The 17,185-nt window shown below is 37.7% G+C and overlaps 1 protein-coding gene across 1 annotated transcript in view; it reads left to right on the top strand.

Moving 5' to 3' along the window:
* LOC124789887 (TBC1 domain family member 12-like) overlaps positions 1 to 16,919 on the top strand; it is a 340,057-nt gene extending 323,138 nt beyond the window's left edge. The window contains exons 8-10 of the mRNA XM_047257408.1: positions 1,847 to 2,060; positions 4,054 to 4,239; positions 14,446 to 16,919. Coding sequence (XP_047113364.1) covers positions 1,847 to 2,060; positions 4,054 to 4,238 — 399 coding nt within the window. The 3' untranslated portion in view covers position 4,239; positions 14,446 to 16,919. The remainder of the gene's footprint in view (positions 1 to 1,846; positions 2,061 to 4,053; positions 4,240 to 14,445) is intronic.
* The last annotated feature ends 266 nt before the right edge of the window (positions 16,920 to 17,185 follow it).

Genomic DNA, 17,185 nt, shown 5'->3' with positions numbered 1-17,185 from the left:
TAGATAAAGAAGCAGCAGTGTCATATCTTAATGAGCTTCAAATTTTTAACTTAGGACAGGAGCATTTAGAGGAACTATGCAGTGTGTTTAAAAGAATAGTTGACCATGCTCCAGATGGATACATGATACATACCCAGCAGAACAGTTCATAATGGCAGGAGCCCTTTACAGTGTACAGCCTCTGTAAACAAATTCTGAGAGAAATGGGCTGACACATAATAGGTGTGAAACAAAGCAGAGATCCATAGACAGAGGTGTTGAGAATGAAATGTATTTGCCTGTCAAGAGAACAGTGCATGAAGCTTTCGGTGATAACCATACCAGTATATCATCAAAAGATTTTTCACAAACCCCAGTGAAATTCTGGTGGCATGTGGAGGATGTTAGTGACATGATAGTTATTGCCCAGACAACTCATGGACAAGACAGGAAGTAAAGCTGAGAGCTACAAAGTAAAAGCACAAATGTTGAACTCAAGTTTTCAAATGTTCATTGCAAATGAAAAGCCATGGGTATTGGCCCAATTTAATTCTTGCACCACTGAAAAGATGAGTGATATAGGTATTGGTGTCTGTAGCGCTAAGAAAAGCTCCAGGACCTGATAAAACTTGTACTAGATTCTATACCAAATTTGTACATAAGCTGGCTCCTCTTTCAACTATAACATGCTGTGTGTCCCTTCAAGAAAGAATAGTGCCCAGCGGTTGGAAGAAAACAAAATTGCTGTCCAATATCCTTCATAGCCATTTGTTTTAGAGTTATATAACATATTCTGAGCTCTAACATAATGAAGTATTTTGAACAGAAGACCACCTCCATGCCAACCAATATGGCCTCCAAAAAGAAAGATCATGTGAAACTTGACATGCACTTGTCTCACGTGACATATTGAAAGCCGTGGATTAAGGCAGTTGGGTAGATGCATTATTCCCCAGTTTCCAAAAAGCATTTAGCTCACTACCACATTGATTCTTAGTGTAGAAAGTATGATTGTATGGACTCTCAAGTGAACTTTGTTGCTGAAGTGAGGATTTTTTTGGTAGGGAGGATGCAGCAAGTTATCTTCGATGGAGAGTCATTGACTTATGTAGGAATAACTTCGGGTGTGCCCTAGGAAGTGTGTTGCTGTTGTATGCCGTATGTTAATGTTAATGTCGGTGTAGACGCAGATGCAGATCCCAATATATAACATGCTTCCTACAACCACTAGAACGTTTAGCTCATTGCTAAATTTTGCTAGGTCCCAGTCACTCCCTCAGATTGTTTTGAAAGTCAGATCTTTCAGCTAATCAGTTTCAGGAGCTACCAAGGAAAGAGCATCTGGTGCTGAACTCTCAGGCTCAGTTAACTGTGGCAGTCTAGTGTTCCTCTTAGCACTGCACCATTTTTTTTATTACGTAGTACTAGTAATTAGATGGCTGCTTTCTATCTCGGTACATCATGGACTTGAAACTTTTGTCTTTATGTTCGGATGTAAAGTGATACGGTTTTCTTGTGGGGAGAGGGAGGGGGGGGGGAGGCTAAAATTAATAACACAAAGTACTTTATAAAGATCCTAATGCTAGTTTTCCAGTTTATGAAAAGACATCTTTCCTTTGCTGATGTCTGTCAGGAGTAAAAATCAGCAGTCTATACTGAAGATGATTTTGTGGAGCATTATGGCAAAATTAATAGAATAATTAAATCTCAAAATGAAGTGCAGCCAGTAAAAGAAAAAAATATTTACTGCATTACACAGGATACAGTAATTCACAAACAGTACACATCAGAGTTATCTGTAATATTTTCTTTATCTATAGAGATATTGCATACTGTTAGTTTCATGATTTTTTTTATTTGTCCCCAGATGAATGCATATTATGCAGCATATGACTGTGTGTTCCATGAGAACCTGCCAAGGCTGCATGCACATTTCTCATCGGCTAATTTAACAGCTGATCTCTACCTCCTTGACTGGTTATATACTGTCTTTGCAAAAGCTATGCCACTTGATGTAGCGTGTCGTGTATGGGACGTCTTTCTGCGGGATGGAGAAGAGTTTCTTTTCAAGACTGCACTAGGTAGGTTTTGGATGAATGAATGTGCTTTTCATATCTTGTTGAGTAGAAATCTGCGAGTCATTTCAGTAAATACTTGTTAACCTGAAAATAATAGATCTACATTGAGCCTGTCCAGCATCCTTGCAAAGAGAGAGTTGCTTGTAAGAGTATTTATATTTCCAACAAAAGTGATGGCATTTTGCAACATCATTTTGCTGTATTATATAAAACCTAATGTTGGTTTAGCTGATGTTTTGTGAAAAATCTTTCTTTTTTAAAAAAATTACATGATTCTGTTTAAAATGGATAAATAATATGTGTAGAAAAACATATGTGCTATTTCTGCTTAAGTGATGGTTTTGGCTTTTGATGATGATGAAATATGAACTGAAGAAAAGCTACAGTCAAAACATACTACTTGCTTGCAAATAGTGTGTAAAGCTGAAAATAAGAGAGAGTTTTGGAGGACACAACATAGTGTGATTCAGTGTATTTAATTATAGCATACCATTAAATATAAACTGCAATTTATTTGCCAGTTTACATCTTAATTACATAAACAGATCAGGGAGAATTAAATGAAAGGAAATTATTAAGTAATCTGTACTAACCTTTTGTAAATCAGTGTATGAAATGTGCCAACAGCATTTGTTAGTCATTTTTAAATATGTACTCCTACAAATATCATTTGATGTTGCTCCCACAATTTCATATAAGAGTGCAGTAAGTAAATTAACTTACCAGTGCATTACTTCAAAAGCTGAAAGTATAGAATTATTTTAATCATTAAGTGAAATGATGCAGTAGTAAAATAATTGGATTTTTACTATGGAGAATTGTGATTTTTATCAGTTCCTTGATTGTCAAAAAGTTTCTATAGAGAAACACCTAAATTTTTTTCATAGGCAAATAGAATAATATTTATCTAAAATACTTTCTGTATCTGAAGTGTAATGCTTAGAGAGAGAATTTCCATCTATCTCATGATACCAGATTTCCTGTGCCACATCCCCAATCTACAAAATCCCAGTGGTCAGTTCTTACGCAACCCCTTTCATATGCATCCGTGAAGATCAGCATATTTCAGTCATTAGAGGCATGTACAATCCTGTCAGAGGCGGGGCTAGCTGTGAAAGCAGTCTTGCCATATACTAACTTGAGTGTAGCTTGGCAGAGTCTTTTACATGAGTATGTCCACCAATTAAGTATGTACTGGAATGAATGGCCATTACCAAACTGTGGCCATCTGACCATCCAGTAGCTACTGCATAACACATGGCATTTGAATCGTTGCTCCCCTACCTGCTCCTAATACCACCTACTTTGCACTATGAGTGTGGAAATTGGTGCTTAAGATTCATTCTTCGATTCCACAAGCCTACTCTACCTTATTAGCCCACCTTCTTCTTCCTGCCCCTGAACTTCACTCATTTACAAACTCTTCTCTATATGGTCTCTCCCTGCAACTGTTCTATCTGATCCTCCCAGTCTACTCCTTGTGCACATAAACCCCCTTGTTTATGCTACAGTAAGCTAACCAGTGCCATATTCCTATCCTATGCACTTTCTGCATCTCACAACCAGCCATCATCCACCCTTCCCTCCCTCTGCCTGCCTGTTGTGGTTTCTTAATATTCCACCAAGGACCTTCCATTATCATATTTTCTGTGGCATTGTTTTATTTGCAGCATCCACAGATTGGCTGGGCATTCATACTGATATTAATGCAGCAACAGGAACCACTTTTTTTTTAAATGTGCACAGTCACTCATTCCACATGCCTGAAGGCTGTCCTTTATGAAATATGATAGTTTCTAAATGAAGGAATCATTTTGAGGAGCAATTCAATGGCATAGAGGTGTTGCAGCTATTAGTCAGGCACTTCCTGTAGTTTTAGTAATATGTGCAATACATAATTAATAAGTTCGTTTTCAAAATAAGAAAGCCTAAATTAATGATATTTTTGTACATATTTTGTACAGTTATATTGTATTTTCTTCTTTTCTGTGAACAGGTGTTCTTCATCTACATCAAGAAACATTATTACAATTGGATTTTCTCCATGGAGCTCAATTTCTCACAAGATTACCAGAGGACATGTCAGCTGATAGGTTATTTCGATCAATAGAATCAATCCGCATGTCTGTTGGGAAACTACGTTTCTCGGAGGTGCTTGCCTCCCATATAGAACCTAGCTGAGGTAAGGATGCACAGATCACACTTTTTTCAACTTTTTGGTTCACTATATTCACCACTACTTGTTCAGTATATAATTATGTTATGTAAAGAAAAATACACTTATTTTCATTCCTTTAAAGCCTTGAAATAACACACGCTGTTTTATGCAGTGTATTGTGTTCACGTGAACACTGTATACTTTTAGAATAGGAGATACAGTGAAGATACAAAACAACAATTTTCATCATTATTGTGGTCTTCAGTTTGAAGACTGGTTTGATGCAGCTCTCCATGCTACTCTATGCTGTGCAAGACTCTTAATCTCTGAATAACTACTGCAACATACATCTTTCTGAATCTGCTTACTATATTCATCTTTCGGTCTCTCGCTTTGATTTTTACCCCCCACACTTCCCTCCAGTAGTAAATTGATGATCCCTTGATGTCTCGGAATGTGTCCTATCGACCGATCCCTACTTTTGGTCAAGTTGTACCACAAATTTCTTGTCTCCCCAATTCTATTTAGTACTTCCTCATTAATTATGTGATCAACCCATCTAATCCTCAGAATTCTTCTGTAACACCACATTTCGAAAACTTGTATTCTCTTTTTATCTAAACTTTTTATTGTCCATGTTTCACTTTCATACATGGCTACACTCCAGATAAATACTTCCAGAAAAGACTTCCTAACACTTAACTACATTCAGTGTTGACAAATTTCTCTTCTTCAGAAATGCTCTTCCTGCCATTGCCAGTCTACATTTGACATCCTCTGTACTTCAAGCATCGTCAGATATTTTGGCTGCCCAAATAGCAAAAGTCATCTGCTGCTTTGTGTCTCGTTTCCTGATCTAATTCCCTCACCCTCACCTAATATAATTTGACTACATTCCATTATCATTGTTTTGCTATTGTTGTTGTTCATCTTATATCCTCCTTTCAAGACTGTCCATTCCATTCAACTGCTCTTCCAAGTTCTTTACTGTCTGCAGAATTACCATGTCATCAGCAAACCTCAAAGTTTTTATTTCTTCTCCCTGAACTTAACTTCATGCCCCAACTTTTTCTTTGGTTTTCTTTACAGCTTGTTCACTGTACACGTTGATTAACATCGGGGATAGGCTACAACCCGGTCTCACTCTCTTTTCAACCACTGCCTCCCTTTCATGCCCCTTGACTCTTGTAACTGCCATCTGATTTATGTACAAGTTGTAAACAGCCTTTCACTCCCTGCATTTTACCCCTGCTACCTTCAGAATTTCAAAAAGAGTAAACTAATCAGCTTTATCAAAAGCTTTCGCCAAATCTACAAATGCTATAAATGTAGGTTTGTCTTTCCTTAAACAGTATTCTAAGATAAGTTGTAGGACCAGTATTGCCTTGCGTTTTCCTACAATTCTCTGGAATCCAAACTGATCTTCCTTGAGGTTGGCTTCTACCAGCTTTCCCATTCTTCTGTAATGAATTCATGTTAGTATTTTGCAAACCATGACTTATTGAACTGATAGTTTGGTAATTTTTGCTCCTATACAAATTAAAAATGTTCACATTGCTCTCTTAACCGCTTGGCTGTGCTGTTACTGTGATGATAAGTTGTCGATGCAGAGCTATTGTTGCAGCTGCATAATTGCGTGCTCCTATAACTATTCCTGTGCTGGTAATTATTTCTGGACCTTGAGCCACTTGTAGTGCCGAGTGACCTTGGCACTGTGTTAAGAGTTTTTCAAATAAAATGACTGTTGTGACTGGAATTAGATAACTTTTTGAAGCTTTTCACAGTAGCAATGTTTCTGTAAAAATAAAAATTATTATTTATTTGCTCTATTATTCTGGGGAAGGATTTTATTGGTGGAGCCAATGCATACACAGTTTCCTTGAATAAATTTATTAGAAATTAGGTACAATTCAAAGCATGGTAATGTACATAGCCCAACTTTGCACTCTTCACAATGCACACATTTACCTTCATACTTTTGATCCCATTGGTGTCTCTTTTGCTGCAACTCACTCAGCATTTTCATGTCAGCGCCTGCTGTGTTCTCACCGGATAGAAAATATTTTGGATAATGTCATCCCACCAATCATCTTAGGGCTGATGCCTGGCAAGGTTGTCCAACTTCCTGTGCTCAGAGGTTGAGTTGACATTGACACTGTACTTTCCTAGCAAACTTTCAATGAGATTAATTTCAAAGTCAAGTCTCCAAATTTTCCATCAAGTATGAGGTAGGAGTTTAGAGCTGCTATATCCATGAAATGGCAACTGTTTCATATAACATTTTTAAAGACTTTCCCTTGTGGCTGAATAATTTGTCAGGTACTGATCAATTAAATCAGTGCTACCCACTCTGTCATTGTATTTCCGTCTCTTCTTCTTTTTCACTATTTCTTCCTCCTCAATTTGGTGTAACTAGTCACTGTCAACACTGGAAAGCATGTACACATCTTTCTCATCTCACATTCGCATCACTATCAATATTCCTCTATAAAAGGTATTAACAGTACCTCTCTCAAGTTTTGATCCTTCAAAGCTGTTGGCATTTCTTTCCTGTTAATCATAACATTTCCAATGCAGTGGTTTTAAAAAAAGAGAAAGTCGAACAGCTGAGAATTTCTATAAAACCTGTCAGTAAACATAGTATATCCCTTGTTAAATTATGTATGAGGTAAAAGACAAAACCACTTCATATGCTAGAGGATATTCACTATGTTGGGGTTCAAATGTAGTGTCTTTCCCAGGGCAAATTATAAAGTTACATAAATACTCACTGCTAGCTTCACATAAGCAAAATAATTTAATACCAAAGCAAGCATGCTTGATTTGTGTGTATAGCTTGTTAGGTAGCCACCCTTTCCACTGTAACAGTGATTCATCATTGGATACTTCTCATTCAGGAGTATAAGCCTCTTCAAATTATTTCTGTGGATGGTCAGTGACAGGTTTTAATTCACACAGTTTAGCAGGAATGGGGAGTCCTTTGAATAATATTGTTTGACATTAAAATGAACTTCAGGAGAGGATTAAACTTGCATTTAAACATAACTTTCTGGAAAAATTACTGTTTCAAGGACTTTTTTCCTCAAATAATACATTTCAGAGTCTAGCTTTTGAATAATCCCTTGGAGGAATAAAATTGCAAATAAAGAATACAAATTTTGCTTTCCCCGGCTATGCCATGGGAGGAATGCAGGGCTAAGCAGCAAGCAGAGAAATACTCCCTGCAACATTTGATTTGTGCTGCACACCTCCCCAGTCATGGGTGCTGCTCACTCGTAACAAGCTGGGTGACACACCGATGACTGTAACTTCCTGATTCAGTACATCATTGTCCACCGTGACCTGCTCTTGCATTCTGATGATGAGCCACGGGGTGTACACTTTGTCTGTTGTCTATAGGGGGTCAAAGGACAATAGGGTTGCAACTGGTGCCTCCATCTTGGTCTTCGGGGGCAATTCATTGCCTGAAAATGTCAAGGTGATGGTATACTCACGCGATGTGAAATTGATTGTCCCCCTCCCACCCTCCCTATGTGGTGATTCAAGCATTTGAAATTCAGGCACATGTCTTCGCTTTGTAATGCTAGCCCCATCTGTAGAGATTGTGGATGACAGCTCCATATGAACACTCTGTGCCCCTCCCCCATCAGCGTCAACTGTGGAAAGCACCATTTTCCCTGCACACCAGACTGCACTGTTTTCCAGAGAGAAGAAAATGCAAGAATATAAGACTCTGGACAAACTGACTTCCGAAGAGGCGAAATAGTAGTACGAGTGGTTGCACCCAGCATGTAGAACAGTGTCATATGCTCCAGCTGTGATGATGTCGCCCCTTTTGGTGATGGTACTCCTGCCCCTTACATCTTCTACAGTGGGCTGCTCGACCATGCCTGCCCCCTGATGGTTGGGGGCTCGCCTCTTGCTGCTTCCCCCAACACCTATTTCAGGATTGTTGGCTTCCCACCTACTAGGAACATTGATTTCCACCTCCCAACTGGAGACAAATCATCATCTTCTGGGGTCTCTTGCTAGGAAGGGGTCCCTCTGGACACTTCCTTCCAAGGCTTCTGCTGATATACAACCGGACATCAGCCAGTGGCTGAAGGAGGCACAAGCTGCCAGTCACAGGGCTTTGCAGTCATCATCATTTCCTGAAACTGATTCAGAGAAGCCCTCACCAATCATCCAAAGCCCACTGCTCTGATACAGCCTCAGGGTTGGAGCACACCCACAACCAAATTATCAAGCCCCTTCAGTGGATTGTCAACGTCATTTTGTGCCATCTTTAACCACATTTGGAGTGAGAGCAAGTTGCCATCACAATGGCAAGAAAGTATCATCATCCCAGTACTGAAACCAGGTAAGCCCCTTCTAGAGACCGAAGGTTATTGCCCAATTTGCCTCACCAATGTTCTCTGTAAGTTCCTCGAATGCATGGTGAGCTGGTGGCTGTGTTGGCTCCTTGAGTCTTGGGGTCTTCTGGCTCCGTCCTGGGGTGGTTTTTGCCAGGGCGTTCCAGTACTGATGATGTTTTACCTGGAGTCTGCCATGTGAACAGCTTTTACCCAGTGTCAACATCTTATAGCCATCTTCTTTGACCTGCAAAAGGCATATGACACCACATGGCAACACCACATGCTTACTACCGTACATGAGTGTGGTTCTGGGGTCCACTTTTGATTTTTATCCAGAAAGTCTTGTCACACTGTACTTACAAAGTTTGAGTTGGTGGTTCCCACAGTCCACCCCCCCCCCCCCCCCCACCCCCCCACCCCCCCACATATCCAAGAGAATGGGGTACCACAGAGATCTGTACTGAGTGTCCTTTCTTTCTAGTAGCTGTCAGTGGTCTAGCAGCAGAGCTGTGAGGTCTTCAGTATCACCTTCCTTGTATGCTGATGACTTTTGCCTCTATAATTGATCCTCTAGTACAGGTGTCACTCACCGTTGACTGCAAGGCGCCATATGAAAGGCACAGTCATGGTCTCTCATCCACAGCTTTCGGTTTTCAGTTGCCAAGAGTTGCATCATGCACTTATGTCAATGTCATACCATTCACTCGCATCCAGAACAGTACTTAGACGACCAACTACTCAATGTGGTGGAGACTTAGTGCTTTTTAGAACTGGTCTTCAGTGCTTGGTTGATGTGGTTTCCCCATCTTTACCAGCATAAGTGAAAGTCCTGGTTGTGCATTAATATGCTTTGCTGCTTAGTAGCACCAGTTGGGGTGCGATCAAGCTACCCTTCTGCAGTTTTGTAGCCTGCGTCATGTAGGACAGCGCTTCTGCACACAGAGACAGACTGGTAGGGAAGTGTGGAGGGGGTGAGGTCTGCTCATGCGTGGTGGCAGAGCGCGGACAAACAGAAGTTCATGCTGCCAAACTGTGTTGCTGTGGACAACAATCGGGTTCGTTTGCCTATGGTACATCATGTTTTACATTCATATTCATGAGGGAATAATACATTTTAAAACCAATTTCGATCACTCGTCTACATGAGAGAACTCTTACTTCGTGTCTTGCAGTTGTGTCCACTGTTCCACAGCAATTGTCTGTGTGATCTTGGAAGGCAAGAACAGCTGATGCAGTTTTGTGAAGATGTCAAGTACAATTTTTCTCAAAACAATTGTCTAAGACAAAATCTTAGAAAATGTTCCATTAAGTTTCGGGTGTGCAGCTGCAAAAATTCTTCTTCTTCTTCTTTTTCTTCTTCTTCTTCTTTTTCTTCTTCTTCTTCTTTTTCTTCTTCTAATATTTCGGCTGTATAACGTTCTTGCGGCTCACTCTGAAGATGGCTGAACGTTATACATCCGAAATATTAGAAGATGGATAATTCTTGCAGCTGCACACCCAAAACTTAATGGAACAGTCTTTGCGCCGCCAAAACATGAAGATTCACATCTTCGAAAATGGTTGCAATAATTGCCATTTATTGCGATTTGGACTATATTATAAATAAAAATGTGATAACAACAAGATAAACTCCAACTGAAATCATTATATTTGAAAACTGCTTCTACTCAATATAATTTTTTAAATGTGTATAATGTGCGTATGTGGGTGTGTTTCATTGCATTTCAATGTAAATCACTATGCATAAAAAAGAATTAATGGCAGCAAAGTCTGGTGCAAAAGACTACTGTAAAAATTGTCAGTATGTTGTTATATTTTTCTGTGTCAACAGGCATTATGAGTTTAAACTAATTTGTTCGACATTACAGTGGGAGAACACATTTACAATCCATTGAATAACCAAACAGTTAACCATCTTCTGTGTGTAACTCAACAGAATGCTGCCCAATAACTTCGAAAACTACTGATATCTTGACAAGTAAACCTCCCTTTCATTTTAAGGCATTTCCCTATTGAAAATGACAGTGGTTTACTTGTTGAAATATTGGAGTTATTGATGGATTTATCCGGCTGCATACTCAAGAGTAATTAGAGCATACAAAATGCTGGGAAAAGCTTAACTACTCCTTGTGCAATGGATTGACATTATAGTCTGAATACTTCATAGACTGCATGTTCCCAATCAATAAAAGTTAGGGAGTTCTCGAGTACTATGAATGCAATGGCTATGTTGACAAAAACCTTTTTAAACCATCCAACTGTGTGACCACAATCACATGCAAGAAAGTCAAATTTGTACATTATGCGTGATTATTATAAATTAACAAGCTGCAGGAGTTCAGGACAAGTCTGGCTTATATTGTTGAGAATATTTTTGTTTTTCAGGCAGAGCACAATATCCCCTTTCCTGGTGCCTGTACTTGTTTTTTTCTTTGTTTTAGCTGAGCAATAACTGGCATGGTAATTACAATGACAGACTTTGAAGAGAGGTATGGCAAGAATTGTGCACTGAACCATTTCTTGAAAGTGACAGTATTCATTTCCGAATGGTAGTCGCTACTGTTTTTCTTACACCTAAATACAAGTTTACTCTCAGAAATAAAATCGGAAGAAAAGCCAGCATGCAGAATAAGCAGAACCTTTTCATATGGGGACTTCAAAACTGACAGTACCATCCCCTCATTTTCCAACAGGTATTCATGGAATGATTCTGATTCACCCATGTTGCATGAACATAATACACTGTAGAACTACCTGCTCCTCTTGTATTGTGCATCTTTATAAGGGTTCGTGCTGCTTCTATGTCACTTCTTTAATTTAAAAAGTTTCTTCTTAACATATTTGAAACCAGTGTCTCTTAAAATTCTTTGCATTGAGAAAGTGCTATCTTTGAACCCAATTTGCTCAGGCATGATTGCAAAAAGTTTGCCCTTCTTACATACATTTCAAACTCAGAGTTTGGGGGGGGGGGGGGGGGGGGTGTTAGCAAAAGTCCTTGCAGGGAGGCTGAGAAAATTCTAGTCCTTCATGAAATCACTAAGATTGTCAAAGGCTTCTGTTTGTTGAGTCACTCGTCAACCACTCTGGTGTGACAATAGAGACAATGAAAAGAAAGCTGAAATTTTAAATTTTTTGTTCAAAAAAAATCATTCACACAGGAGGATTGCAGAGACGTACCATCATTTGACTGTCACATAGACTCCCTTATGAAAGACATAGAAATTGGTATCCCTGGCATTGAGAAGCAACTGAAACAGTTGAAAACAAATAAGTTGGCAGAGACAAATGGAACTACAGTTTGGTTTTACAGTGTGTACCTTTTGGCTTCAATCTCTTACTTGGATTGCATTTATTGCAATTCTCATGTCCAACAAAAAGCCCCAAATGACTGAAAAAAGTGCTAGTGACTCCCACATATAAGATGGGTGAAAGAACAGATCCACAAAATTACCATCCAATATTCTTAATGTTGATTTACTGTAGAATTCTTCTGGAAGTTCAAATATTATAAATTTCCTCAAGGGAGAAAAGCTTCTGTTCACAAATCAGCTTGGATTTAGAAAGCATTGCTCATGTGAAACTCAAATTGATCTTTTCTCTCACAGTATTATGTGAACCATAGATGAAGGACAAAAAGTAGATCGTATGGTCCTCGATTTCTGGAAAGCATTCGGGTTCACAGATATGCAATTGGCTCAGACTTTTTAAGTAATAGAAACCCAGTATGTTGTCCTAGATGGTCAGTGTTCATTAGAAACAAGGATATTGGTAGAAATGCCCCGGGGAAGTGTGATAGGATGGATGGCCTTTGTTCTCTAGGTACATAAATAACCTGACAGATAGGGTAAACAGCAATCTGACTGTTTGCTGATGACACTGCAGAGAATGGGGAAACATATCATTGGACGACTGGAGGAGGATACAGAATGATCTAGGTAGAATTTGTAGTTGGTGCGGTGAATGGCAGCTTGGTCTGAGTGTAGCAAACATCATTTAATGTAGATGAGTACAGAAAATAATCCTGTGATGTTCAAATACAGTATTAATGATGTGGTGCTAGACACAGTCACATTGATTAGATATCTAGGTGAAAGACTGCGAAGTGATATGAAACTGAATGACCACATTGAGATCGGTAGTAGGAAAGGTGAATGGTCAACTTCAGTTTATTGGGAGAATTGTAGGAAAATGTAGCTCATCTGTGAAGGAGACTATTTGTAGAAAGCTTGTGTGACCCATTCTTGAATACTGCTAGTGTGTTTGGGATGTCCACAAAGCCAGATTATAGGAAGAAATTAAAGCATTTCAGATGCAGACTGTTATGTTTTACTGGCGTGTTTCAACATGCAAGTGTTAGGAAAAGGCTCTGTGAACAAAATGGGAATACGCTCTAGGAACTTAAATAGGAATCTCTGGAGAGAATATGATGATCTTTTTCCACAACGTGATTGAAATAGCTTAGAGAACAGGCATTTGTGATTGTCCACTGAAAGATTCTACTGCCATTATGTAAATTTCACTTAACTACCATGAAGACAAGAGAAGAGAAATTAGGACTTGCATACGGTGGCATATAGACAGACATTTTTTCCTCACTCCTTTATCAAATAGAACAGGAGGGGAATGACTAACAGTAGCACAAAGTATTCTCTACCATGCCCCATATAGTCACTGCGGAGTATGTATTAGACCTAGTTTGTGGACAGTATGCATGTATATTGAAGTGTCCCAGGTCGGCTTGGGTTTCATTGTGGTTTATTATACTTCACCTCGTGCACAAAACACCTGAATAAGTTGCCACCTGAACATTAAATTTATATACAATGGATGTTGTTTACTTAATATTTGGTCACCATTAAGTTTTATTAATCAGGGTCCAACTATACTGTGGCCTGAGTCCGTTTGCCTTCTTCCTCCAACTTGGCTCAGGCTTTGCCTTCGTACAGGCTCCAGATAAAGCTGTTGAAAATTAACTTCTCATTCACTCCACCACATAAATAAGAAGTGAGATGCAGTTCATCTTCTTATATTATCTTCAAAATTAAAACTCGATACATGATAAGTGAGGACAGCTACCAACTCGTAACTACCTCTCGGTACTACGTAAATAATAGAGTTGATACGAAACTTGATAATTAAAAATAACAATACCTTTATGACCTTTGACATTTTGCATTCTTGGATTTCATGGAGGTCTTTCTTCCACACTGCCCACTCCATGGAACTTGTATCTCTGCCTCAGCAGGTAGGGTTGAGTGTCAGCTATCCACTTCTATACACTTCCATATGTTTCCATATAGTCACTCTGGTATCAACATCTACAATTTAAAACACCTGCCAACAGTGGGGTGCTCACCACTTATCGACTAAAGTCGTGAACATTTTTTCTCTGAAATATGTATTTAAGGATGTGATACATCTCATTCAAGGAATGGGATGTATCACTACAATATTGACAGCCGACTATGCCTAGAAGGTGAATTTGTTTTCTTTAAATAATTAAAATTTTGGAAATCAGTGAGTTGTAGCCAAGCTTCAGAGTGTCAAAATTGTGTAAAGTATAGCTGACATATTTTCTTTTGATTGGGAGAAGTTACAACTAATTTAAAGTGTTACTCCATTTTGATCCATTAGCTTAGCTCACAAAATTAGAAAGTTCAGCAAGTAACTTCTTAACAAACAGTGTTGAATAATTTAGTTCATTTCACAGTCTAAATTCATCACTTATTTGATCTAGAGAGAGGAATGATTGGCACATTGTGTTATATTAGTTATTTTTGATGTAGCAGATAATAATATTCACTCATTACCATTATGTAACTGCTGTGTGTCAGTGTAGTTTGCCATTCTATGCAATTTATTTATTTATTCTCAGATACACCAAGATGGGCATATCAAAAAGTCAAAGTGGCAGCCGTGGAAATAATGTTATGACTGACAAGTTTCTTCAAGCATTGGAAGTTTGTGAAACCTGTGTTCTGACCCACAGTTAGATCTGGATGCTAGTGGTAATAATATGCCGCCTCTTTTATATAATATATATATATATGTATAAATTGTATTTTCACTCCAGAAACCTGCCCCTTCCAAGTGCTCCGTATTCTGTTATCTTGTTTTTCACTTCTGCCCATCCCGTGTGTGTTTCATTTTTTCTCTGAAAACCAGGTAAAACAGAAGACAGTTCATATGTGAACTTCTGTATGTGTACTTCTTGTATCTTCTATGCATTTGTATGAGTGGTGCTTGATATTTTTTGGTCTGTGCAGTGATAGTTTGCTGACAGATCTTATGAAATTTGTAGATCATACATTGTTTGTTTCAATTTTTACCACCTTGATGTACAAAACTAGGTCTGTTATACTTAATTCATTAAAATTTGGGACAACTTGAGCGGTGATACTTGCAAATAACTTCATTTGCCATCCATTAAGAAATAAATGGGAAATTATTATTAAACCCAAGTGTGTTTATTTGGGAGAAGAATAATGTTTTAAATAGTTGTAGAACCACAACAGTGTGTAAAATATGTTTATATTATTACAAGATGTCTTTACTGTTATTAACCCAAAGAGAAAAATATCTTCAGGGGGCTGTTGCATTTTATTGAATATAGACCAATGACAACTTTTGTTGAATAACTGAATTGTGTTAATAACAGGTGGTCTTAAAGTTGTTAGTCCTCATAGTCGTATATGAAGTCATCTGGGAAAACAATAGTGATGGGCTTCTTTATGTTAGTGTTTTACAGTGCAAAAGGCATCACTTACATGTATTGATTTGCAATGTGGGATATAAAGACCACTACATTATCTAATACATGTCTTGCAATATGAGACCAGCGTGTTGCAGTTTTGCCCCCTTCCCTCTTTCCTACTCCAGTCATTTACTTCCACTACTATAGTGAGGCAAGACAAATCTATAGGTCGTATTTATCTCATGTTTTTTTATGAAAAAAGGCTGTAGAGAATTTTATTGTATTTAATGTCTGAGACAACGAATTAAGTGTAATTAAATTATATAAGAATGTGACACTCCTGTGCAAGATGTGCTGTAATCTACTTCATTTATATGTGGTGATTTCAGAATCATCACAGATTTTGTGTGTGTAAAATCTTTTGTATATCTTATGATATTGTACAAAGAATTTATTTTGTATTATATTTGAACATAAACAGCCACTTTGATTTCCTGTGTGTGTGTGTGTGTGTGTGTGTGTGTGTGTGTGTGTGTGTGTAAAGCATGTACAGTATTTATATGAAATTTTTGTCAATATATGAGATTTATTTTGTTGTACAGTAATAAGGGCATTTGAAATTTTTTGCTGTAGTTAAAATTGAGGGCTCAGAGTGATAAAAAACTATTAAGTATTTATATATGTTTCTTTATGAGATATGTTGTATAAAATGCAGAACATTTATGGTCTTGTGAAAGGATGTCTTTGTTCCACAAATCTGTCAAGAATCTCTTATTTTTATTTGCCATATTGGTGAATTATTTCATCCAACATAAAAGCTTATTTATATATTTTATTAGTCAGTTGAAAATGTTGTTTTTCTCTGTATGAAGCAGAATGCTTCCAACATGAGAAGCAGTGTTAATATATTGTGTCAATTGCTAATGTTAACTGACTGTGAATCTCTTTCTGAAGGTTGTGAAATTTGACTCCAAAGTTGAATTTGAAATGTTATCAAATGTTTCATATGATCTTTTGATGCATGAGTTCCATAAATAAATGAAATATTGTCTACTGGCCTGTTGGATTTAGGTAGTGAAAACAACACTTGAGTTTAAACTGTATACATTTAAAGTCACATTTTGTGGCTGTTTTCTTTATCCTGATGCATAATGCATTCAATTTATATACTGAGTTTGAGAAGTCAGGAAACAATCTGCAATGTAAAAGCCAACATCATACAGTGCTTTGGTTTTCAAGCTTGCAACTCAGGAATGTATGCCATTATGTGCATGGCACCATAAAATGGGGCCGGAAAAAAATTGTTCAGTTAAAAAATTGTATTAAACTTAAAATGGTGCTCTGAATGAAATATGTACAGAATCTTTGATCTTTTATTTTCATTGATATATAAGCAACAGAGAATGGTCAACAGATAGCAAATGCCTTGGGCAAAAATGCTCATAGGTCAGCTGTTCCAAAAGTAATTTTACGTCTGTCAGTTTCAAGTGTAATGTCTTCAGTTCTGTAGCGTTGCACTTGGTGAAAACCTGGTATGACCCAATAAATTCTAGGCATTTATTAGTGACTTCTTGTTGATTTTTAGGGAAATGCATGTCAGGTGTATTTGAAAGCAAACTGTTACAAAATTTGAATAAAAATAATTTCACATGCTACCTGTGTGTTGTCCTGTTCAGTGAACTAATTATAATTATTTATTTATGCTATCTTACATTAAAATTTTTGGCATAACTTTTTATTTTTATTTAGAGTATGACCAAATCAGAGAAAAATGATTGTCATGCTGAAAAGTCTGAAGTCATTACACTCGTTACATATATCATGTTGTCATTTAATTGTAGCTATACTGATACAATACTAATAACCGGCAAAATGTAATTTATTTGTACATTTCTTGCTTGTACTCTACTGTACTATGTTA

Source organism: Schistocerca piceifrons, chromosome 3, assembly GCF_021461385.2.
Source record: "Schistocerca piceifrons isolate TAMUIC-IGC-003096 chromosome 3, iqSchPice1.1, whole genome shotgun sequence".
NCBI lineage: Eukaryota > Metazoa > Arthropoda > Insecta > Orthoptera > Acrididae > Schistocerca > Schistocerca piceifrons.
This window is presented reverse-complemented; position numbering and strand designations above follow the sequence as displayed.